General features: G+C 48.4%; 1 protein-coding gene across 5 annotated transcripts in view; it reads right to left on the minus strand.

Annotated features, from left to right (window-relative positions):
- FLI1 (Fli-1 proto-oncogene, ETS transcription factor) overlaps positions 1-26,238 on the minus strand; it is a 97,181-nt gene that overhangs the window by 64,943 nt on the left and 6,000 nt on the right. Inside the window, exon 1 of one of the 5 annotated variants that reach the window (XM_077305296.1) lies at positions 15,041-15,447. The exons of 2 other annotated variants lie outside the window; for them this stretch is intronic. In XM_077305296.1, coding sequence (XP_077161411.1) covers positions 15,041-15,099 — 59 coding nt within the window. In that variant the 5' untranslated portion in view covers positions 15,100-15,447. Of the gene's footprint in view, positions 1-14,591; positions 14,673-15,040; positions 15,448-26,238 lie in introns of those variants that run through there. 2 more of the 5 variants (XM_077305294.1, XM_077305295.1) reach the window with 2 other exon arrangements.

Genomic DNA, 26,238 nt, shown 5'->3' on the forward strand with positions numbered 1-26,238 from the left:
AGGATACACAAATTGAGGCTCGTAAAATGTTATATTCTGAATCCCTGTTGTAGCCATTGTGGCCCACCAAATTCAATATTCATGCAGTTATCTTTTACACACACATGTATTTTTGCAGGCTGGAGCAGCCACCAAAACCAGGAATCTCCACCCATTAAGTACTTAGGTTTGCTCATTCTCCAGCTACCCCCGTTCACCTTCCTACAGGAAGTGAGAAGGAAACTGAATCCTGTGAACTGGAGCAAATATGTAACTTCTGTTGGTGGTTCACTACAAGGCCGTCCATGAACTCATTCATCTGAGGAAAAGCTGCTTCAAGTGTTATGGAACAGATTCATCTCTACTCAGCCTCTGATTGGTCTTTAATGTACTACTGAACCTAACTGAACTGAGTCACCGTCCACCTCTGAGGGCAGGGAGGGTATGAAGCCTCAAGATGCTCTTCCATTGGCCAAGGCTCTCAGATTCAGTGTGTGTTTTGACACACATGATTCCTGTGATTTTTGTCTAAAAGCTCTCAAGCCAGTCAAAGTCAACATCTCAGACCCAAAAGAAAGGTTTCTTGACCGCCAACCGATTTGTTTACCTTTAAAGTGCTGAGGGTTCACCCTTGGATCATTGCATTTTACAGTACAATCTGAGCCATGTCTACTCAGAAGTCAGTTTTGCCAGAGTCCAGCAGCACCACAATGACTAACAACGTTCATTCCAGGACATGCTTTTGCAGGTTGAAACTCAATTCATCAGATGCACAAAGTGCGCGTCCATCCGGTACGCTTATTGCTAAAGCTGCAATAAGGAGAAATGTATGGGAGATGCCAATCTGGAACAAAGATCCAATCAGAAAAGTACAAATCATTCCACTCCAAGTGGATGCGGAATGATCTCCCTCTTTGGATTGGATGCTTTTGTATTTAAACTGGCCTTTCTTTGTTAACAACACATCTTCTGTTTTTGCAGTTTTTACTACAAATGCATCTGTCTGATGGATGTAGCCCCCATGTATCTGATGAAGTGCATTCTGACTTACAAATTAAGGCGCCAGAATCATGTTAGTCTTTGAAGGTGCCCCAGGCTACCTGTCATGTTCTGCTGCTGCACACTAGCATGGCTGCTTACCCCTCTGGAATTGTGTTCAATGAGTCTTTCTCCCAGGTAAGACCCTCTTCACTGCACCTCTCAGTGGTCACTCACCTGGAAGACCTTACTCCTGGAGCTGATTGCAGGCAAGACTTGCAGGAGGAGTTTTCTAGCTGGAGTTCCCCCTTCTAGGCTTGGTGCATAGCGCACCAGAGTAACAATCCCTGCCTGCGGTTTGCTTTTACTGTTAAAAACATTATTCGAAATGAAAAACATGCTGGCCAGCGTTCAGACAATTCTTGTTTCTTTTTTTTAAAAAAGAGGAGGGGGGGTTCTTAAACGTTCAATGCAAACATTATGTGAAGTTCCCCCGGAGAGTTGGAACAGGAGCAGCCGAGGAGTTATAGCTTCCTTTGTTCTGTTAAAAGGAAAAAGGAAACACATCAGGAAGCCAGGCTGTGGAGCACAGGAAATCTCCCTTGGCCTGATAAAAAGAGCTCATGCGAAGTGGGTTGGGATGCAGTTGCAAGTCAATGAAATGTGAAAGAATAAGGAGCGGTATTCAGAAGCAATTATAACACTTCAAAAACAAAACAACCTTAACTGAACGGAGCGCTGAAAAACTATTCATCATAGCGCAAGCACAGTCCAAACCAAGCGCATGTATATTTAGATGTAGAATCACACGTTATCCAGCAAGCCCTGATTCCTATATCTGTATGTCCTTTGCAAATCTAACTTGGAGCTAATGCCTGTTTTTTCATAGGAGAATGGCCCACATACTTTTTGCATGTAAAGGAAGGGGTTGAGCAACTGCTTTGCTTGCAAAAAAGGTTGCAGGTCCAGATCCCAGCAATTCAAAGGATCAGGTAGGAGACAATGTGTAAGACCCCCTTGCCAGTTGGAGCAGATAATGCTGCCTTTGAGGAACCAATGATCATCAGTCGAAGGCAGATTCATGCTTTTTCATGGTTTTTCATTGCTAACCTGGATTTCTGCAATGCCTTTCCCCTTGTTTTGATGGGGAAATGATGGTATGAATCTATTAAGTCTGCAGGTTCAGTGATCATAGACTCCAAGTCTTCAGAACAGCTCTTTTCATTTGGCAATTCCAGAAAAAGACTGCAACTATGGAACAGAGGAAAACAGGCAAACTCATACACTTTTATACCTTTCAGGCAGACAGCTGCTGCCTCTGATTGGCTCCTTCTTGACCTGCACCAAGGAACTTGGGAAGCTAGCTCTTCTTCTGATGACCAACAGATCAGCATATCATCAAAATATGGAACCACCCTGGGCAGCCCTAACCGGAGGTCCTCCATCAGGTTTTGGAAGATGCTGGGGACTGTGCTGACCCCGAATTGTATGCGCCCCAATATATATAGGCTATGCTTAATCCCTGTGCATCCATAAAGTGTTATCCAATAGAGTGTCTTTATTCAGGATTCATAAATGCCTTCCACTCCTAATATGTTCCAGTGATACACTAGCTAATATCAGTAATGCAGAAACCTCTTAGTTGAGCTTTTTCCACCCCACTGGGTACTGCAACAGTTCATCCCAGGCCGAATGATGGATCAAAAGGGTAATTTGACAGAAAAAGGAAGTGCTGCTTCCTTCAAAGAGTAACGGACTTGTGAAATTCATGCTACTGTGTGTAGCAATGGTCCCTAGTTCAGTTGCCGTTAAGACAGGATTAGACAAGGCCACAGAGGTGAGATCAGCAGTGGGTATTCGCCAAGATGACAACATAGAACTTCCATGTTCAGAGGGAGTGCACCTCTGAATGCAAGGGACAATGAGAGGGGCTTTGGCCTCCAAAGCTTGCAGGCTTCCTGGTTGATCAAAACTGATTCCATCCAAATTTGTTACAAATCCAGGTCCTGCAAGTGCTGACAACCAAGGAGTAAGAGCAGCCAAGTGGAGCTGGTTATTCCACTCCTCTTTTCTACTGAGCTCCGGCCATGACAACACAACCAGGTTCCAGATTCTGAGCTTTCAGTGTCTACATCTGCCCTTGCCACCAGGCAGACACGGATGGAAGAAGCACCCTGACAGATCATCTAATTCAGTGGTTCTCAACCTTCCTAATGTCGTGACCCTTTAATACAGTTCCTCATGTTGCAGTGACACCCAACCATAAAATTATGCAAATGTTCTTTCACAGAAATTAAACCGAAACTGACCAAAGGTGTGAAGATCCACTGTTCATGATTGTATATAAATTGTTTTATTTTCTGGGGTTTCTCAGATCAGTTCTGCCTCTTGCCACACCATGCGGATCTCACTCTTTTCAGCTGCTTCAGACAGGCGCTCTATCTCGATCTACCCAGCAAGGCTGTTGTGTGGATGTTGCCCCCCTCCGCAGGCCAAGCTGCTTGTCCTACCGTGACCCCTGTGAAAGTGTCATCCGACCCACGACCACCACATTGAGAACCACTGATCTAATCCATCTAGTCAAGTATCCTGTCCGACAGAGTGGCCAGCCAGTCTTCTGTAGCAGGGGTAGTCAACCTGTGGTCCTCCAGATGTCCATGGACTACATTTCCCATGAGCCCCTGCCAGTGTTTGTGGTGGTATCTTCCATCTGGAGGACCACAGGCTGACTACCCCTGTTCTAGAGGGCCAACAACAGGGCATAGAGGCCAAGGCCTTCCCCTAATGTTGTCTTCTGCCTCGGGATGTGGAGGTGGAAAGTAGTATTTCTTTTTGTCCATCCTGAACCTACTGCCCATCAGCTTCACTGGATGCCCTCGAGTTCTTATATCTGGGGGAAGGATTTAAAAAAAAAGTCTCTCTGCAGTATTGCTAATGTTCCTGTTTAAAGAGACTCCCCAGACCTCAATCCACGGACGAAGCAGATTCAAAAATGACACGTGCCAACCATTTCTCGGACATTGTGCTGCGAGTCACATATTTAACCAATTTTCTGAAGTGCTTTTTAAAAGGGGAAGTCCGGAAACAATTGAGGAGAAGCTTTCAACCCATGAAAGGCGGTGGACCATTCCTTGACTGCCTTTTACTTTCCTTCTGAAGGAAGATATGATTTATGGCACACCTGAGCGAAATGGGGAATGGCAGCGACGCTACAGGCAGAGACGGTTTCCAACAATGACAAGATGAGATCGCTGACAGGTGTCAGGATGCACCTTCCTCTGGCAAGCACTGGCAAGCCTGCATTTTTAGCAAAGCGAGGGAAGGAGAAATCACGACCCAGTCGGCGTGGTCATCAGCTGCCCTCGGATTCCATTTGCTTTGGTGCAGAACACTCATTCTCAGTCAGCTCCGTGCGCTCTCATGCGCCGTGGAAGTTCAGCTCTTACAAAGCTGAAGTGCCAACAGAGGAGGCTGCCTGCCTCTGCAACAGGTCCCTGGTATTTCCTGAAAGCCTCCCATCCAAATATTAGCCAGGCCTGACCCTGCTGAGTTTGTAAGATCTGACGGCACAGGCTAGCCCAGGGTATCCAGGTCAGGGGCAGCTGTAGTTAGAGCAGGCGATTCTGATGTATCTCAAACACACTCACTGCAGAGGTACCATGGGATAAACCAACCTCAGAAGAGTCTGCCCGCTGCATCTCTGAATGAGTCACCGCTCAGTTCATTCTACAGTTCATTCATCAGCCTCTGCTGGTGCAGTATAATCATCTATGGGTTTAATTAATGCATAATATTTGAAAAACAAGCCATTCTTTGCTTTTTCACTGCGATTCTGGTTTATAAAAGCTTGCTTGAATGAGTGTTTGGGTGCTGTACATGGCATCTCATACCCCATCCAGAATGCTGGAAATAATGACTTCCAATTGCTGCCATGAACAGCAACAGGAACCTGCCAAGCAAATGACCCGGTCAGATGAGGACTTGCTCTTCTTAGGATCAAGTAGGTCATGCAAGCCAGGTGTGAGACCTGAATACTGTGAAACAAGGCACCCTGTCTACATGATACAAGTATAAAAGGGCAAGCTATTATTACATGCAACCCTTGAGGCAAGAGCAGGAAAGAACTAGAGTACCAACAGAGGACTAACAAGATTTGGGGCAGGCCACAAATTTTGTTAGTCTTAAAGGTGCTACTGGACTCTTGTTCTTTGCTATCAGACAGACTAACACAACTACCCACCTTAAAGAAGGAGCCACTCAACAGCCTGGTGTCTCTGTAGTGATGTCCAGGCATTTCCCCTCACCAAACTCACTGGCAGCCAAGATCACAAATGCCACCGGCCTGGCATTCTTCCATCTACGCCAGGAATGACAACTCAGCTCCTGACCTAGCCAGGGTGATCCATGCAATGATCCCTTCTAGGCTAGACTTCCGCCACTCACTCTATGCAGGGCTTCCCTTGAGACTGACCCAGAGATTCCAACTTGTCCAAAATACAGTGGCATGGGTCCTGCCAGGGACCCTGTGGAGGATGCACATGACACCAGTGCTTGTCCAACCGCACTGGCTCCAGATTGGAGACCCGATTAGATTCATGGTTTTGGTGCTGACCATTAAAGCCCTATACAATCTTGGACCAGTGGATCTGCAGAACCACCTCTTCCATTATGCCTTGCAAAGAGCAGTATGGTCAATGCACCAAAATCTGTTCAGGGTCCCTGGCCACAAGGGGGTGAGACTGACCTCAACCCAAACCAGGGTGTTTTCAGCCTTGGTCACAGCTTGGTAGAAAGCTCTGCCAACTGAGATCAGGGCCCTGCAGGGAGTGAGCTCTGCAGGGCCTGCAAGACAAAGCTCTTCCACCAGGCCAGCGGTCAAGGCCAGGAATATAACATCCAATGACATTTTGGCTGCCTTCCCTGAGGAAATATCCACCCGGACACCAGCCAGGGGCTATTACACCTGCTCAAAGGGATACCCTCTTCAGCACTCAATTAGTGGGTTGGGGATACTGAAATGTGTTTTTAACAAAATTCTATTTTACATTAAAAACACGTCAGTTATTACTGACTGAGGTTACCTGCCCTGAGCCTTACGAAAAGGGCGGGCTGCAAAAATAAATCTCTACTTCTTATTTTATTCATTTGGATAACCTTCAGCCAGGTTGTCTTTCTGCCTGACCTACCTCAACAGGGCTGGGGTGGAGATAAAACGAACGTAGGGGAGCTGAATATGAGCATCTTGGGAAAGAGAAGGAAGCTGATTCGAGTGTAGCTCCTTCCTCCTCCACAATTTGTAGCCCCTGCACCGAATCGGGCCCCTTTCGGCAGGGCATCTATCCCCGCAAAAGAAGACCAGGGCAGCTGCAGCATCACTCCCTTTCAAAACTCCTCTCTGCACAGCTAGTTGTTGTCCAGGAGCACAGATGCAAATTTTGTTTAAACATTATAATTCAGGATCATCGTGTCCTGTAGTTTTTCAGGCCCTTATTTTGTTTGGCTGTCAACTTGGGGTGGGGGGAGAGAAATCAAACAACGTTTTATTTGACCAAAGACAGACAGCAGCACCGAGAAACCAAAAAATGAAGGCTTACAGATTTCTCCCGCTTTGTACAATGTTCCTTTATTCGCTCCTAGGCAAAGCAGGGGCTATACTTTATTCTGTAGGGGGAGGGGGACATCATACTAAAATGGATCGTGAACTGAGGGTTTGATCACTACTTTTGACTGACGTATCACGAACTGCATTCTGTTCGGTGCGGAATAACATACTGAGAATGCCAAACCAGTGCAAAGGATCGTTTTGATGCATATTCCAGGAAATCTTTTTGCTGGAGTGATCAGCGTCAAATGTGAAACCCTCCCAGTCAGATTTGCAAAAGCCAAACAAGATGAAAAATTCTGGCCTTTGGTGGGGAGAATTAAGAAAACCAAATAGAGAGACCTATCCAATGGCAATACCAGGGGTAGTCAAACTGCGGCCCTCCAGATGTCCATGGACTACAATTCCCAGGAGCCCCCTGCCAGCGAATGCTGGCAGGGGGCTCCTGGGAATTGTAGTCCATGGACATCTGGAGGGCCGCAGTTTGACTACCCCTGGGCAATACAATAAATATATTCATAAAAGAAAGAAAAGTGTCCTTTTTTGTATCTGAATAAACAGATAAGGAAAACTACAAAAAAAGGACATTTTTCTTTCTTTTATGAGTATATTTATTGGATTGCCATTGGATAGGTCTGTTTCTCTCTGTTTGGTTTAATTATTAGACCGTCCTTCTTATACTCTTGTATGGGGAGAATGAAGAAACCTGATCTTCCTGTACTGGGGCTTTAGTCTGTTCAATTTTTCTTTTAAGGTCATCTTCCTCATGAGGACTAGGAACCTAATTCAGTTTTAGGGGGGGGGAAACAATTCTGGAAACGGAAATCTCCAGAGTCTTGAGGCCACATGGGTATCCTTTGAGGTTCAGAAGCCCTTCAAAGCAATTCCTATCAATATCAACAGGGTTGCAACTCAGAAAACGGTTTCGTGTCTATTTGTAAGATTGCAACACACACTCTGATGAATGCTGGATGATCGTGAGCGAAACACTTTGAGGGTTTGACACTCCAAACCTGTCTGCATTTAAAAAGCACGCTTAGGGTTGCAGCCTTCCAAACCGTTTATATGCCCGGTTATTTGAAAGTTCAAGGACATCATATAAAATAAATGAGCGTGTGATTGACGCCTGGGGATTAGAATCCTAAACAAATTTTCTTGGAAACGAGCTTGGTTTAGAACAACGGAGCCAACACACAAATGAACGCAAAAACGATTTAGACTCCAGAAAGAATATAGGGCCGATACCAATCGCCTCTCTGAACGAGTACACGGAAATGACCCTCGAGAGGTACAGCAGGCGAGTGGCATCTGAAAACTGCTGTATCTGTATCACAGGCCATGGTTTTTTTGACCAGAAACATATGGAGAGAAACAGATCTGGCCAATGAGTTTCACATGACCAAATGGGTTTTCAAAACAGCTGTGCGTTTCCATTCCTTCTCTTTGTTTAACAGCGAGATTGAATTCTTGCTGTAAATAAACGATCAGAAATTCTAACAGAAACACATCGCGTTCCGTGCTGCAGTGAAAACTGGAGCTCTCATCCCACTCTGAGGACCTCAATTGTTGCATTTCGGTTTCCCACTAATTTCAGCATAGCTCCCGATGTACATACACTTGAACACATGGGTGAGACCACCATTCTCAGAGGAGAAAATCTTGCAGATCTGGAGGAACTACAAGAATGCATTGGGGGCCTTGCATGAAAATATAAGCAAAGCCCTGTTGGATCAAGCCAGTGACCCACTTGGCCTAACGCTCTGCCATACAATGGCCGAAACCCAAATCCCACCAGGAGGTCCACCAGTGGAGCCCACACATGCATGATTGCTAGATTCAGGAACCAACTTACAGAGATGGTCCCAACGAGACAAAAGTCCACATCCAGATTCTTTATTCGCGCAAGGAGTGGAGGGACAACATCAACACACACACTGGAGGGGCAATATCCCACAAAGTAGATGAGAACCAAAGAGGCTGAGGGATACAACAGTATCAAAACATATACTGAATGAACCATTCATTAAACAGAGGTCAAGAGAATTTTTTAAAAAAACCATAATAAGGGAACACTGCTTTTCCCTATAGGTCCCACACATATAAAACGTGTATACCAGGGGTGGGTAAACTGTGACCCTCCAGATGTCAATGGACTACAATTCCCATGAGCCCCTGCCAGCATTTGCTCCCGATCTACATACACTGGCTGATGTGCAGTAGACTAGGGCCCTTTAGCACATACCAATTAAGCCACAGCCCTCCTGATATACTCTTGCTGTGTACATTTAAAAGCACCCATCACTGGATTGTGTCCCACACAAAACTCCCTAAGCGAGGTGCAGGTGGACAACGCAGGTCAAAGATATGGCTCAGGTGGCAGAAACAGGCCCTGCGCTGCAGAACAGAAGAACTGAAAGCCGGGCAAAGAACTCATGGACAGAAAAGACGTGCAGATAGCTGATTGTTCCTCTATGCCCCATAAAGCTGTACTGAGGAAGACGTATTCGAAACAAGCCTGCCCTTTCGACTGATACCTGTTGGCATGCGCTAGAACAGGGGTGGTCAACCTGTGGTCCTCCAGATGTCCATGGACTGCAATTCCCATGAGCCCCTGCCAGCAAACGCTGGCAGGGGCTCATGGGAATTGTAGTCCATGGACATCTGGAGGACCACAGGTTGACTACCCTTGCACTAGAAGATTAAAGAAAGCCATGCAGGAGACTCGTCCTGCCCTGATTCCCTGCCTGCTCTTTCGAATGATCTTCCCCCTCCTCCGTCGGTTACATTGCGGCCAACGAACTTTGTGCCACTAGGAGCACCAGCTGCAGCCCGGTGCCCGTTTACCGTTAGGACTACTTTGCCAGGTGCATCCAGAGGAGCCACTGATGTGACTCACAGACCCCTGCCCACCTCCCGAGGCTCCTCCAGAGCTACGAGGCCATCCAGAAGCTGTTATTGCACTCGACGACGTTGCTCACCGCTGCAACCACCGGGCAGAAGCGCCTGGCGAACAATCTGAGTTGCTTTTCTAAATATATACCAGGGTCTCTTTTTTTGTAGAAAGTAACAGGCATTTGCCTGCTAAAGTATTTTCTGGATAGGCGAAGGGCAGGGACTTGACAATGTGCATATCGAAGAGACTCATTTCACAAAGAGCCTCCTTATTCACTCATGCCTTTCCTTGATAGCAGTGAAACGGTTTCTTGAAGTTGGATCCGGAACATCTGCAGGTGCAAATACCAAGTGATTTTTTGTGAATTTCTCACTGCCTTTATGCAATTTGTCCCCTATGAGAAGCACCTGGTGCAGTGGGAGGGCAGTACAGTATTAGTGGAGAGGGGAGGAAGACACATTTCAAGCGTACAGATTGATGGGATGCGTGGTAAGCATAGTACTAGAATCCATGTAAGCAATCCATGGTGACCTCTGAGACTTCTATAACTTGTAAAAAGGTCAGGACAAGTCTCCTGCATTGCTTTCTTTAATCTTCTAGTGTGCACCAATGCATCACAGTAGAAAGGCAGAGTAGATAGGCTTGTTCCGAATATGTCTTCCTCAGTACAGTTTCATTGAACAAACAGGGGATCTGTTTAAAAAAAACTGTGTCTGACTTCACGTTCAATGAAACTGTACTGAGGAAGACATATTCGAAACAAGCTTGTCTACTCTCGCCTTGAGGTTACCCTTTCTACTATGAAGTGCTGGTGCACACAAGAAGATTAAAGAAAGCAATGCAAGAGACAAGTCCTGACCTTTTTGATAAGTTACAGAGGTCACAGAGGTCACCGTGCATTGCCTACATGGGTTCTTCCTAGCACTACACTTCAAAAGAAAACATCTTGCTACCGACAAGAATTTTTGACATAATCCAAGACATAATAATGGCCCCCATGTACCTGCTTGTGCTCTCCTCCTGAAGTACGTTGTTGAGTGGATATACATGGGTACCTGCCACCTTTCATCTAGGAGAGCCCCTCTTTAAGAACATGAAAAAAGCCCTGCTGAATCAGACCAGGGGTCCATCATCCTGTCTCACACACTGGCCAACCAGTTCCCCTGGAGGGCCAACAACAGGGCATGGAAGCCAAGGCCTTCCCCTGATGTTGCCTCCTGGCTTCATGATCCAGAAGTGTTGTGACTCTGAATGTAGAGCTTCCTCTCAGCTACCCTGGCAGTAACCATTGATAAGAACCTCTCCTCCATGACACTACTGGATTCCCCTTTAAAACAGCTCATGCCTGTGGTCATCACTGTAGCCTCTGGCAGCAAATTCCACATCTTAATCACTCTCTCTGTAAAGCAGTAATTGCAAATTGAAGGTCAGGATCCATTAGCGGGCTGCAACTTTCTTGTGGGCAGGTCATGAGGTCAAGAGGAAGGAGGAAGCATGGGGCTAGGAGCTCTGGGAGACTCTATGGTAAATGAACGGTTACCCCTGCAGAACGTTTGACATGGCCAGGAAATACAGCCTGTTGCTCCATCATGCCATCTATTCAGAAAGACTAAACCTGGGGCAAGGAGGGGAAAATATTCAGTGTTAACTGACAGATTCCTGCTTTCCATTCTAGGGAAGAAGAAGACTGAGTTGATTTTTCTACCCTGCTTTTCACAACCCAAAGGAGTCTCAAAGCAATTTACAACGGTCTTCCCTTCCTCGCCCCACAACAGACAGCCCATAAGGTAAGGTGGGGCTGAGAGAGCTCTGTGAGAAACTGCTCTGTGAGAATAGCTCTAACAGGACTGTGACTAGCCCAAGGTCACCCAGCTGGCTTCCCATGGCGGAGCAGGGAATCCAACCTGGCTTGCCAAATTAGAAGCCCCCATGCTTGGCCACGACACCTAGCTGGTTAGCACAGACAGTCTGCAATGCATTCAGGCGGGGAGCCATTTTGGTCTCCTGCAACAGAGCAAAGCTTGAGTCCAGCAGCATCTTTAAGCCTAACAAACTTGGGTCTAAGCTTTTATTTGCACACACACTATTTCAGATAATGCCCCAGCCTTTGACGCTGGTCCCTCTTATAAAAGTCAACAAACAAGGACTCCCATTATCAGCCTTTTCTGTGACCTAGTCCCATGCAAAGCACCTTGCTTAGGAGCCACAATGGCCACGTATAACAGGCCTGGAAGTCAAGCGTCGTTCAATGAATGGGGGCCTGCAGAAATGAGCAACACAGAAATGAGTTCTTCTGCTCATCTTTGCATGGCTATCCTGGCAGGCATTTCTATAGCATCGCTGCGGGGAAGGGAGCGGAACATTGCATTGATTCTCTGTTGCTAGTGCTGAACAGTAGTAAGAAACTATGGCTGAATCTCAACTTAACCCATTTTCCTTCCTCTTCTCTGAGCTTGCAAAAGCCATAAGAACACTCCATCATTATGCGCCATCATGTCACCTGAGCATAAACGTCATTGGCCACCCTGTTATGTTGGGATGGACTTGGCTGTAGGGAATTGGGGGTTTTACGGGGATTGTTTTATGTGAAACGTTTTGAGTCCTCGGAGGAAAGCGGCCTATAAATGTTATTATTCTTATTAATAATAATATTTATAGGCCGCTTTCCTCCGAGGACTCAAAACGTTTCACATAAAACAATCCCCGTAAAATAATTAGCTTGGCCTCTCCAGGCCGGCTTTATTGTTCACTGGGTGCATAAAGCATCATCAAGTTGTAACGGACTTCTGGCGACTCCGGCAAGGGGCTTTCAAGGCAGGTGAGAAGCAGCAGAGGGGGCTGGCCATGGCCTTCCTCTGCAGACTTCCTCAGTCTTACTTGCCAGCCTCTTTCTTGGTGGTCTCCCATCCAAGTGCCAGCCCTGCTTATCTTCCCTTCTGATGATTTTGTCCATTGCCGTGGTGAACCCCATTTAGGGTGCATGTGTGTGCGCATGCATCCACACAAACACAACAAACAAACCCAAAAAGACATTTTGTCTTCCATGCTACAAACATGGCCTCATTTACGTACTGCACACATTTTTCACAGAAAGCTCTGCCAATCACCCGTGTGTGCAAAACACATCTATCAGATTTTGTCTGACAAAATCTGAGCATGAGACACTTCCCTCCTTCAGCTTTTTGATGTATGCAGCAAAGGCCTCTGAAATGAAATAATATAATATATAATAAATGAACATGACAAAGATGCCTATAAGGTAGGAGCCAGGATCCCTTTGGGGCACACTTTCCAAGTTTATTGGTTGTTTATTTATGATTTTTTATAGTGCCCCTCCTCACAGGTTTGCTACTGTACAAAGGTTGAGTCATAGAACCATAGAGTTGGAAGGCACCTCCTGGGTCATCTAGTCCAACCCCCTGCTCTTTGCAGGACAATCACATCCCTATTGCTCATCCCCTGTAACTTGCCACTCCCTAGAACAGGGGTAGTCAAACTGCGGCCCTCCAGATGTCCATGGACTACAATTCCCAGGAGCCCTTGCCAGCATTCGCTGGCAAATGCTGGCAAGGGCTCCTGGGAATTGTAGTCCATGGACATCTGGAGGGCCGCAGTTTGACTACCCCTGCCCTAGAACCTTCACAGAATCAGCCTCTCCATCAGATGGCTAAAGCTTAGTCCTGGGTAGGCCTCCCTATGCACCCACAATTCATCAGACACTAGACACGGGGACGTGTGACTGACATAAAGAGCCAGGAGATGAATTGTGCTCAGTTTTCCCTGAGATTCACTCCTCTGCAAGCACCATTTCTCCTGACCCACTTAGCCCAGGCTACCCAGATCTCATCAGATCTTGGATGCTCAGTAGGAACAGCCCCAGCCAGTCTTTGGAGGGGAGACCACCGAGAAAGTCTAGGGTCCCTATGGAAGCAGGCCACGGCCAACCACCTCTGAATGCCTCTTGACTTGAAAACCTTACAAGCCCGGTGCTACTTAAGGGCAAACAAATACGGAAGTAAATAAAACCAAAGAATCATCGTCAACCATCACCAGTCAGGCAAACACCCCCCTCCCTCTTTTCATGCAAACATCCTCCCGTTTAACCAGGAGGCGGCTTAGGCTTGTGTAAAAAGGGAATTGGGAGAAAACGAATGTGGTCAGAGACCAGGAGGCTGACTAGGGAACTGGGCCGCTCTCCAGTAAACTGCGGTTAGCCAGGGAATAGCTGAAGCCTTCGTAAGAGCAAGCCTGCTGCTGCCTGGTCGCCTTCAGCCTCACGCTCTGGTTTTTTTTTTTTTTTGCTGCCCTCCCTGCAGGATGGATCTGTGCACTTGTCGAGGTGGATCCAGGCAGGACCCCCCCCCCCAACATGTTTAGATTCGGCAGAGATCTATTGTGGGAGGGGGGAGGGAAGGAGGCGAATGATCTCCCACCCACGGGGGGAAATCTGCCCTCCCTCCAAAATACACCATCGTCAATTTCATTTCAGGGCTGCCAAAGCCAGAAAAGTCTAACGCGGCGACCCGCCTTGCGCGCAAAAGTCGCGCAATGGAAAGGGGGAGCGCGCCTGTATCCAGCCAACTTTCTGGACCAGGTTTAGCTCGTGCGTCACCCCCCCCCCCCCGAAACACATGTTTTCCCCTTTCTCCTCGAAAGGGCTGTCTAGCCCCCCCACCCTCCCCATGGAGGTGTAGTGGACAGCCGGGGGGTACTTTAATCCCCAACCAGCTCCTAATGACGGGGGCTTATCTAAAGATCGCGAATACGAACGCAGCGTCTGGACGGGAGTGATTGGGACAAGGCAGGCAGCGACGGGCGTCGCGCTTTGATCGGGGCCTCTTCCGTCCCGGCGCGACCCCGGCCAGAGTCTTCCCGCCCCGCAGAGGATCGCAGTCCTTTCCTCGCATCCCAAGACGAGCGGCCGGCTCTCGCCTCAACTAGGGACGGCCAAAAAAGCGAGGACCGGAGCCGCTCCTGGAGCGCTAGCAGGCCAACCCGCGCCGGAGATCCTCTCCGCGGGCACACACCTCTCGGCAGCCCGCCGTTCACGCCAACGCAAAGCTCTCGCCGTCCCTCCTCCCACGCCGGAGCCCAAGATCCCTCCCCGCCTCGGTTCGGTCCCGAAGGCTACACACGCACAGAAAGAGCCGGTCCCGGCCGCTCGATCCCCAAGCCCTTCTCGCCGCCTCTCCACGAAAGCTCCTCCAAGCCTGTCCTCTCCCCCCCCCCCTCCAGCAGTCCCGATCTGGCCGCTCATGGGGGGGGGGGAGAGAGAGAGACGCCCCTCCCCTGAATTACTAACGGGGACCCAAGAGAATCCCAGTCCGGAGTCGAACTGCAGACAGCCACGCCGTCGTGGGCAGCGTCTGCCGCACCAAGGAAGCAGAAGCGGCGCAAGGCGAAGCGGGGCGACGGGGAGAGAACAGCCGCTCGCCCGAAGCAAAGTCGCCCGCCCGGCCGCTCATCCCCAATTTAGTGCGTAAACAAGACCGCCCCCCCCCCAAAAAAAAACCCGGTCCTCCCACCCGCGCCCCCCACGTCTCCACCCTCCCATCTCCCGCGGTCCTCTCGGGCCGGCCGCCTCCTACCTTAATCGTCCCGTCCATTTGGAAGGATTCCCAGCCGATGGCCACACGAGTCCACACATTGACCCGGTTCGAGGTTCGCCACCGACGGAAGCCCCTCCAAGTCCCCCGACTTTTCCCTCCCCGGCTTGGGCTGGCGGCGACTTGACTTGGCTCGTCTCCCCGCCTCACTCCCTCAAGAGTCTCTCTCTCTCTCTCTTCTTCTTCTTCTTCTCGCCGCAAAACGAAAGAGAGACAGTTAACCGGATGAACTTTTTTCCCCCTGCTAATTTTGGGAAGTGAAGTCACTTGAGGAGGAAACTTTGGGCCTGGCGGAGGGCTCCTGCCTCCTCGATCAAAATAGGATTTTGGAAAGAAAAAAAAAATATTATCTAGCCCTACAGGATATTTGCTCCCGTTAGATAAGGCGCAGAACAATAGCTCCTCGACGGGCAGATTCGGTGCGGCGCCGCAGCTGAGCCAGAAGGCACAAATTCCTCATATTTCTCTCCGCTATGGGGCATCCTGAAAAGTTAGCGATTCTTTCTCTTTTCCTTTCCTTTCTTGCAGAAATCCATCCAAGCGGGGGGGGGGGGGCGCCAAGCCGCCACGCGGCGCGATCCTGAGCGCGATTACTCGCGAGTAAACTCACCGCGCTCAGTAGGGCTCGCTTAACACCGCAGCCTGAAATTTCCGTTTCTTCCTACGCTTTCTTTCTTTTTTAAAACCCTAATGCCTCTTCCAGTCGCACAGAGCACTTGGTGAGGCATCCATGTAACTCAATCCAGCTTTTCGTACGGGGGGGGGGAATAAAAGTTAAAGATGACGATGTTCCGCTTTTGAAATTCGAAAGCCACTGCTTAGTGTCAAAGGCCCGCTAAGGGACGTTTGGCCATCTTTTGTTTTCTCGAGCGTTGCCAAAAAAGGAGCAGTTAAGGTAAGGGGTGGAAAAGACGAAGCGGCTATTTTATCAATGGGCGTTCGGCTCAGTGCGGATGATCTCTCTTTCTTTTTAAAGCAACGCGGCTACATGCTCCTTACATTTTAGAGACTATAGCCATGCGCCCAGCCCCCGGCCGGGATTTTGGGAACTTAATGGAAGAGTGCCCGACAATGAGCCCCTCTCAGCTGAAAGGTGTTCACTGTTTAGTAATTGGGCACGGTTGCACACGCTGCCTTTAAAAAAAAGCGGTTCGTATATATAAACGGACTACCCCCCCCCCCAAGAAAGTCATAAAGCAATGCAACTTCATTTAACCAGGTTTCCAGTCACTGAAATACCGGATTGGCCCTTTGCTATCGTTCCATTGCAGGTACGCACAGCAATCGTAACGTAAACCCACACCTCCCACCGATTCGGGGTACGCTGATGCTTGTTGTCTCTCTAGAAAACAAAGCCTCCCGAATTCGGGGGTGGGGACGGGGGAGGTCTGAGAATTGCAAGTGATTAGGGCTCACTGCCTTTCAAAGTTTTTTTGGGGGTGGAATTATGTACGCGTATGGCCAGATCCTGCAAACCTTTCAAAGGCGACTTCGCTGCATTGCAATGCCAGCCAGGCTGCAACAGCTTTTCTGAAATAAACTCCAGATTTCTGTGCAAAGTGATAAACGAAAGTTCCAGCTGCTTCTTGCATTAAGATTTTATTTCCGCCTTCTTGCTATAGAGCTGTTTGGGGGTGGGCTCTTTTCTTTTTCCTTTTTTTTTTTTTTTGGTGACAACAGGAACAGGTACTCCGCCCTTAGCCTCAGACTCAAGGCGGGCTGCTCGCTGAAACGGTGCGTGGGACGAAGCCCCATCCTATGCGGTGCGTGTTTTGGGAAGGAAGTCCAACCAGGCGCGTCAGATCAGCCTCTTGCGTCTAAACTGCTGCAAGACCGCAGTCCAAGCGGCTTAAGTGTTCAGTGCCGTGCGGCGCCTGGGCGTGTTTACTCGGAAGTAAACGGGCCTCGTGACCCCGTGGGACCTAAGCGCCCACCGGGCCATCCCTTCGTGCCTTGGGAGGGGGAGAAGCGAAGATCCCGCCCACTGTCCCGGCAGTTCCCTCCAAAGCCCGTTTATTGCCGTGGACACCCCCTGGGCAGAAAAAGACGTGCACGGACGGCCAACCCCGGGCGCGTTGCAAAGGGCAGCGCCTGGTCCAACCCCAAAATCACAACATTATTTCTTGCCCGAGTTGGCCTTTTTTTTTTTTTTTTTTGGCAGATCTGGACAAACTCCCCAAACACTCTAAACTTTTTCCCCCAAGCAGACACACCAAAGCGCCTTTTCCCCTCCCTGAAATCCGCCGCCGCAGCTACAGATCAATCGCGCTAGAGCAAGGGGCGGGCGGAGGGTGGGGAACCCTATAAACCAGGGGTAGTCAAACTGCGGCCCTCCAGATGTCCATGGACTACAATTCCCATGAGCCCCTGCCAGCATTCGCTGGCAGGGGCTCATGGGAACTGTAGTCCATGGACATCTGGAGGGCCGCAGTTTGACTACCCCTGCTATAAACGGTAAATGGGATGGGGGGGGGGGGTGTTCGTTCGCTTTTCCTTGGCATCATCTCTCTCCGCTCACACGGACGGGGTCACCTTCTGCAACGTCCACTGTCCCCCTCCTCCCCTTCCAAGTTTTGCGTCCAACCAAGAGGGTGAGATGTAGGGTGACCTAAAGGTCGATGCCATGATACCTCGCCCCTCCGACTCCCCTCGCCTGCCTCCCACAATATTTGAGGTTTGATTCGGCTGCAGCAACCCAAAGATGCGGGACTGCTCAATCAGCTGCCCAAAAAAGAGAGCAGGCAGCAAAGAAACCGGCTCACAGCCCCTCCCCCGGCCCTCCCCTGTGCCCGGCTCCTCCAAAACTAACCCCCATCAATTCGGTTCCAACCTGCCCTCCCCCCACCCACTTCAGTCGTGCGCTCGCACTTTACCAACGACGGTTGTCTCCAACCTGGGAGACTGGGAGGCCGCGGGGAGGGGAGGGGGTGGGGTGTGTGTGACTTTGGGGACAGAGCGGCCGCCTTCCCTCCCCCTCTCTCCTACGCGTCGTCTCCCCCCCCCCCTCCTCCGTCTTGTCTACTTTACAATCCAGCCCTGGGTCTGCAGCGGCGTCCCCGGAGATCTGCACATCTGGATGCTGCTAGCGAGGTCAGGTCCCCCTCTGCCTGGGGCCACAGGAATTGGCATTCAATTAAAAGAAAATCGCAGTTAACCCTTTGCAGCCCTCTGCTTTTGCTTTCACAGACTCTCCAACACGACGATCCCCCCCACCCCGGCCATTGTAGCCACAAAGGGTATCTCCCACCGCCGCTTCAGATTCTCCCCCCACCCCATATGCCTAAACATATTGCAGCCCGATCCCTTCGGCCCTTCTTACCCAGGTGTAGCAGCGGGCTTCATTCTTAAGTACTCACCCCCCCCCCCCGAACTACAAAAGAGATTGCGAGCAGGGCGTAGGGGGAGAGAAGACCGAAACTTTAAGCAATGATAGGACGATAGCGGCCAGCTTCAAGCTCCCCGGGTAACTTAACGAGGGGGCGGGGTCTTTAAAAAGGTATGATTGACCTTTGGGTGACCTACGAGCTGGCTGCCCTTAAAAGTAGCGAGTGAATTCCAAGGTCTGAAATTGACAAAGTTTCCGCAAAGGGGATTGAAATTTACAAGAGCTTCAAGGAGAGAAAATGGCCCCATCTCCTCTAACTTCGCAGCTCATTTCGAATCGATGAAGAAGCAGGACAGGGAGCTGCGCCGCTTTCAAGGTTTTGCTCCTGCGTTTTATTTTAGAAACAGAAACCAGGAGCCGTTTCCTTTAGAGGTCTGCCCACGTGGACAGGTGGAGCTGGGAGAAAGATTCTGCCATATTCCTTCAAATGGGAAATTTGCAGTTTGTAAAATAACATTGACAGCTTTGGGGTTGGATCGACAGGACAATCCGGGGTTCAATTGGATAGGGTTAACACCCACCTGCCCACCCCCAAACACACCAATTTGGGTGGGTGGGATGGCCCTGCCTTGCCTTTGTTTTGCCTTTTGTTCACCCCACTGCAAGATGCACCCCACACACATAATGCAAGGTAACTTCACACCTAACATGAAAACAATGCAGGAAATTCACAACTACCAGCCCACCCACAGTGACCCCAATTCTATGTCCAGATGATCCCTCCCCCCACAAAAAACACCAGAATCCCTGGCCAGTCTGGTCCAGATGAAATTTGCCTTTTGACCCCAAAGTGGCGATCAGTATTTCCCTGGGCGTGCAAGAAAGGGCCACAAGAGCCAAGCTCAGATATAATCCATTCTGCCCACCCACTTACAATCTGCCTAAGTTTAGTGCTGGACAACCCTCTGGGAGACTGGGGTTCTAATCCTTACTTGTGCCATGTCAGCTCCCTGGGTGAACTTGGGCTAGTCAGATGCTCTCAGTCTATCCTCCCTCACAGGAGGGGAGGATGCCTTGGGTGCTCATTGGGGAGAAAAGTGGGGTATAAATGAATTTAATAAATAACTGAATTGTCAGATATGGAGATGGGGGGGGGGGTCCATCAACATTTAGTACAACAAATTCATATACCATGAATACGCAGGGTGCTGCTCCATGTCTGAGGCAAAAACATGTCTATGCTGCTAAAGAACTTACAAAAGGAAGGCAGCAAATGGGCTGGAAGAAGAGAATTGTGCACATAAATGACTTCGATTCCTCGAAATGGGTGGCGGGGTGAAAATCAAAGCGCTGTACATTAATGGCATTAGGTCAGACCTCTGGCAGCAAAATGTCCCCTTTACAGCTTACATGCCACCGCCCTAAACACATTAGGTAGAATAATTTCTGCTGAAAACATTTTGCCTTCCTGTACTTTGGATGCAGGCCCGAGAACGTTGGAGCAGGACTGGTTTTCAGCTATTAGGGTCAGTGGGTGAGACCCTGGTTCTTTTTCACACCAGCAGCCTTCACATGTCTACTTGGATGTAAGACTCGCAGTGTACCACGGGGCTTACTCTCGGCTCAGCACGCACAGGGCTGCAGCCACAAGGTAATGAGCATCCATCATAAAAGTAGGCTTTAATGAAACAAACAAGCCAAGAACTATGAATGGTGAGTGGGTGGGCAGAAAGGATTATGTCAGTGCTTGGCTCTTGTAACCCTTTCTTGAATGCCCAGGCAAATGCCGATCACCACATCGGGATCAGGAGGTGAATTTCTTCCAGGCCAAATTGATCAGGGATTTTGGGGGGGGGGGGTTTGGGGGGGGTGGTAGCATCATCTGGGCAAGGAATTAGGGTCACTGTGGGTGCCCAGGTAGGGATGAGTTTCCTGCATTCTGCAGAGGGTTGGACTAGATGACCCTGGAGGTCCCTTCTAAGTCTATAATTCCAAGGATTTAAATGTTTGGTGACACTCTAGTTCAATCTTTGGCACACTAGGGGATGCCATCTCAGAGACTGATATTTTTGGCCAGCTCACAGCTACAGGTCAGGCACAATTAATTCATTAACTAACTTTCCCTAACTGGCTTGCGTCTGTCTCTTCCTCTCCATTTTATCCTCACAACAGCCCTGTGAGGTAGGCTAGGCTGAGAATGTGCAACTGGCCTATGGTTGCACAGCAAGCTTCCACAACAGAGTGGAGATCCATACCTGGGTCTCTTAGACCTTTGAGGCTGGCAGAGGAGGCATCTGCAGAACAGAAATAACAGCATCGTTGAAAAATTTCTGTCGTTCTGGTATTAAGGGCACAAGACCTCTGCCAGAAAAGAGGCACGATCTTGTTTTCCTCTGAACTGTCTGGCATAGTCTAAGGACGCATTCCGTGTGGTGAGCTCGCTTGTCTCTGGAAGCACAGGTTTCTCAGCTAATACATTGGTGCTTGGATAACCATAGAAGCATAGAGATGGAGGGGGCCATTGAGGCCAGCCAGTCCAACCCCTTTCGGAAAGCAAGAGCAGCCAAAAGCATCCCTGACAAAGCAGTTGCATCTTGCAACAGACACAACAAAGAGCCAGATCATTTCTTTGACTATGAAGTTCATTGCTGTGTTAACCTCAGCCGAGGTCACTTAGCAAAAAAGCAAAACAAAACCCCACACGCATGCTCAGAGGCACTGCCTCCCTAGTCTTCTTTCACATACTCCCCTCTCAGCCCTCACATCCAAATCCACTTCATATGTCGCCATCCCAAGTGGCTTTTCGCAGACGGATCAGGGATCTGGCCACAATCCCTATCAGCAGATCCTATTCTTCCTTCCCCAGTTTGCTCGGCCACCCTACAATTATTGAAAAGCCTAAAGCGAGGGGTGAGAGGGGGAGGGAAGGTAGAAGCCCAAAAACCCAGACTGCAATGCACCAGCTACAAATGTCTGGCCCCTCGCTTGAGGCCATAATTAATTTGAGATTTGTTTTTATTGGAGAACTCAGTCTCTTCTGACCTTAGCCAAACAAGGCTCCAGCTAGACCCTGATGCGCTTGAATGAAATGGAATATTTCTCTCCAAGTTCTCTTCAGGCAACCGTGCCTGCTTTGAATTTGTTCCTCAGACTTCATATATTTGGAGATTTGAAGGAAAGATTTAAGCCCCCCCCCCCATCTACCTCCCCGGCAGAGTGGTGGTGGGGGAGGGAGGGGGAAGAAGTGGGGGTACGGCAGACTAGACTGTTAGAAACTACAGCATGTTTTCTTAAAGGGGTGCTTTTCTCTGACTCCGTCCAATAATGGAACCTTTAGAAGGTCAGTTGAGTTAGTGAATTACTGACCGGGATTTGGTTACTTGAATTCTGGCGTCTGGAAAAGCAGGAGTCTTGTCGTGTTAAAGCTCACCCCTTCTGCCCCCATCCTTTTTTCTTTTTTTTTTCCAGATCCACTGTTTTCTTTTAACAGCTTCAGTATGTTGCATTTCTCAGGACAAATGTGCCTGTTCTTTATATCTTAAAAGACAGATACCTTAAAAGATATTATAGCTCTCTTGCTCCTTAGGAGAGCAAGACACAGACCAGATTAGGATGAGAAACTTTTTTTTTTAATGTGAATTTCCTAAAATTGCTCTGTCTGAACCAAAAAAACAAACCCTCTGCCCTTAAAAGAAAATAACAAAGATTCAGTATCTACATGCATAAATGCCGAAGCAGTAAACATTGTAAGTGAAGCCACTCAGCTGACTCAGGAAAGCTCGCCTCCCCCCCCCCCCCCAACCGACCCCCTTCGGAAAGGTAGGGTGACTGTATGTTTTTGTTCCTAGCGAGCCCTCTGAAGAATCTTCTCATTCATCCTCAGAGGCACTTCCTTTTTACAGGCGTAGAAGTATAGCCACGCGTCTGTGATTCGCCCAAGTCATATGGGAGGCGTCTCTGTGGATCAGGATTCAAACCCTCATCTCTGTCTTCTAAGCTGTAGTCTCAAGCGAGCAGACATATTTTGTTTATTATTTATTTCACCGACACCCTTCTCCCAAAGAGGGAACCAAAGCACCTCCACTTTATTTTCACAACAACCCTGCAAGGTAGGCCAGCCTTTCTCAACTTTTTTTTTTACCATTGAAAGCCCCCCTGGGACATTCCTCAGGCTTTGAGCAATCGCAGAAGTAGTTTGATCATGACAAAGATGGTTGAGGCGAAGAAGAACCTCGATTCCTCACCAAGTCAAGCCAAAGAAACAAAGGAAATCAGTAGGTTGGCGAAGAAAGATTTTCAAAGTCCAACATGTTCTTTAAGTGGTTTATTTCCAAAATCATGAGATAACTCTGAATCAGAAAAAAAGTATTGGAATCAAAATGGGGCCCTAGGTAAGATACCTGTTTTCCAGGAAATCTTCCCCAATTTATTCATATGAATGGACCCCAATACATCTGAACAGTTGCCTAAGTGATATTTTGAGATTTATAAATGTTTTATTAAGCCGTCTACATAACTGAGGAAGTAATCACTGAGGAGGAAGGTTGGGAAGCAGAGCTGTGGACACACCCACCTAGGGCCACCCCCCTTCCTACCCCTCCTTCAGACCCATTATTGGCCATTTTGGGAGGGGGGCAGGTTGACATGACCATACGTGTTCATATCACCCAATAAATGTTCAACAAGTTTTTAAAAAATCACTTACCTCCAATCAATTCAGGAAACCCTTCCAGGACTATCAAGAAACCCCAGGGTTTTCATGAAACCCTGGTTGATAAAGCCCACTTACCCAAAATCACCCAGCAAGCTTCTGCAGAGGAGTGGTGGATGAAAAAGCAACAGAGGGAGGGGTGATTTTGAGGAGTGATATGACTGGAGAGGAAAGGGATACGGTAGCTCTCCCTTCCCAGTTATAACTGCTGACAGCCTGTAGGACAAATGTTTCCCAAAGTTCTGGCAGCCAAGGAACACTTGTTTTTTATGCCAATAAAGGTTTTGTGTGTGAACACTTGTTTTAAAAATTGTAAGTAGAGGTACCCTTCAGTTAGTGCCTCAGATTAGAGTAGGGGTAGCCAAAACTGCGGCCCTCCAGATGTCCAAGGACTACAATTCCCATGGAGGACCGCAGTTTGACTATCCCTGGATTAGAGTGTATATAAGTAGGGATGTTGCAGCAGATGTTTCCAGGTGTTGCCAGAAGATGCAGTGATGGCCAGTGGCATTGACAGCTTTGAAAGGGGACTAGACAGATTCACGGGAGACAAGTCTATCCATGGCTACTAACCATGCTAACTAAAGGGAACCTCCACATCCAGAAGCAGTAAACCAGTGCCAGGAGGCAACCCCGGGAAAACTTCAGCCCCTATGCCCTGTTGTTAGACCTCCAGAGGATACTGGTTAGATGAACTCCCAGAATGATCCAGCATGGCTATTCCTATATTTTTAAATCACTGTTTTCAATATGCTTACTGCAAGGAAAGAAACAATCCCAGAATAGTGACTCATTCAGAGATGCACAGGCAACCTCCACTGAGAGTAGATAATTCTGGGACATCGTAGCCTGAAACATTATTGAAAGATACAAGCACACCTGAAGGGAGAGGGAGGAAAGAGTGGCCCGCTCCCCAAGCAGATGGAGAACAGCACTGAATCATGCAGAGATGCATCGGGCATCCTCAGCCTTTAATGTATCTTTCATGCTGTACTGCCAGCTGACTTGCAGTAGACATCCTGGGCTAACAGTTTAAGCCTTACAGATGTAGTATGACATGAATGCTCCTTCTGAGATGATTTAAGTGGTATCATTCATGCGCAAATGTACTTGATGACAGTAAATAAGTGATAAATACACGTATGTGTGGCAGCTTTAAATCACCTGCATAATTAAAACAAGAGAATAACCTGCTTCAAGTTTCTAATTTCCAGTCTTGGTTCATCAATTCAAGGGTAGTCAACCTGTGGTCCTCCAGATGTTCATGGACTACAATCCCCATGAGTCCCTGCCAGCATTTGTGGTGGTATCTTCCACCATACCAATAAGGTCACAGGACAATGGAAAATCAAGAGTTACCAGCTACCTATTGGTGGTGAGAGGTCAACCCAGAAGTGACATCATCCTACTGGAAAACTGGCTAGTATTTCCCCCAAATGCTATTTTCAAGCCATCATGTTTGGGGCAAATACTAGAGCTTCACCCTGACACAATTACATCACTTCCAGATCACTCAGGAAGTAACATTCCATCATCATTTCAGGGATGCCAACTGCCCCCCAAACAGGAACCTCTATCTTCAGCCAGTTGCCAGGCCTTTCCCAGCCATATTGGAGAGAAACACTAGACATAAACTTCCAATCACCATAAAAACAACCAGTGCATATTAAGCGCATATTAAGTGCATCACGTATGATGTATCTGTGTAGCAACGCAAAAGGAAATTAACCCACACCAAAACTTCCCCAGATTTGCTCAAATTGTCTGAGCCTTTCCCTTGTTCTGTTTATTGGGATACCAGTCCCCAGGTAGGGCTAGGAGATCACCTGGAATTATAGCTCATCTCAAAGCAACAGAGATCAGTCCCCCTGGAGAAAACGGCTGCATTGGATAACAGACTCATAGCATTATGCTCTATTGAGGTCCCTCCCTGCCCCAAATCCCGCCCACTCCTGGCTCCACCCCCAAAGTCTCCAGGTATTTCCCACCCCAGAGCTGGCAGCCCTACCCATTTGTATGTTATTACTTGCGCGATGCGCTAATAAAAGAAAACACAGGGATAATTTATCAAAATCATCTCTGTATTGTCTTCTCCTTCTATGTTTGCTAAACCGTTGCAGGCCCATGGCTAATGCAATAGATTTATTTTACTCAGGCTAGATTTTTATCAGGCGAACAGCATGTGAGTCTGTGGGTGGGTGTGTTCATCGTTACATGAGTCATTTAGATTCATACTACTGAAATAGTGAAAACAGGCTTCAGAATTTAAGAAGACCTCCTCGTGAAGCAAACAATCAAGGGGGGGGGGAAGAAAAGAACAACCCCCACCCTATTGATTGTGTCTGGGGAGCATTACACAGAGAAAGTTCGCAGGCTCTTTGCTTTGGAACGCAGCCCATCAGATGCAGTTAACTATATCACTACAAATGAGAGGGACTCGTTCATACCGAAATTGAATTCAGAGAAGCCTTTTTTGCCAGTGACATCAGGGGCTGCAAGTGAGGCTTGGATCAAAGGGAATTCAGGAAACAGCAGCCTGACTAGGTATGCCAGTGCCCAGGTGGGACTTGGGGATCCCCTGGAGGTATAGCTCCTCTCCAGGTGACAGAGCATGGAGGGCCACAGTTTGCCCACCCCTGCCATAGAGTCTACCCTCCGAAGCAGCCGTTTTCTCCAAGGCCCCCCCAGTGCTCAAAAAGACTTCCTACTTTTTGATCACACTTCCTTCCTGCTTGCCTCCAGAACAGTTGGAGAACAGGATTCATTTATTATTTTCGTTTCTGGACTGCCCCTATTGAACTGGTCATCTGCATACAACAGCTAGCTAGTCAGCTAGGTCTTGTCATCTCCTCCTTTCTAGGCGTAGTTGTTTCATTGCTTCAAGCAGCCTGGTGCTTTACTACTCTCTGCATATTGAAACCCTGGCAACATTCTCTTCCTACACACCACAGGTTATACTCAGACTGGGCCAGGGAGCTTGGGGGATTCCCAGGAGTGGGCACAACCCCTGACTGGGAGTCCCCAAGGGAGAGCCAGAGACAATCCCAGGGTTGCGTTGCCTACTGACAATGCCCTCCTAAGCACAGTTATGCTGCTCTAAGTCCATTGAAATCAACAGCTTTAGAAGCATGCAACTCTGCTTAG

The sequence above is a fragment of the Paroedura picta genome, chromosome 12 (assembly GCF_049243985.1).
Source record: "Paroedura picta isolate Pp20150507F chromosome 12, Ppicta_v3.0, whole genome shotgun sequence".
In the NCBI taxonomy this organism is placed as follows: Eukaryota; Metazoa; Chordata; class Lepidosauria; order Squamata; family Gekkonidae; genus Paroedura; species Paroedura picta.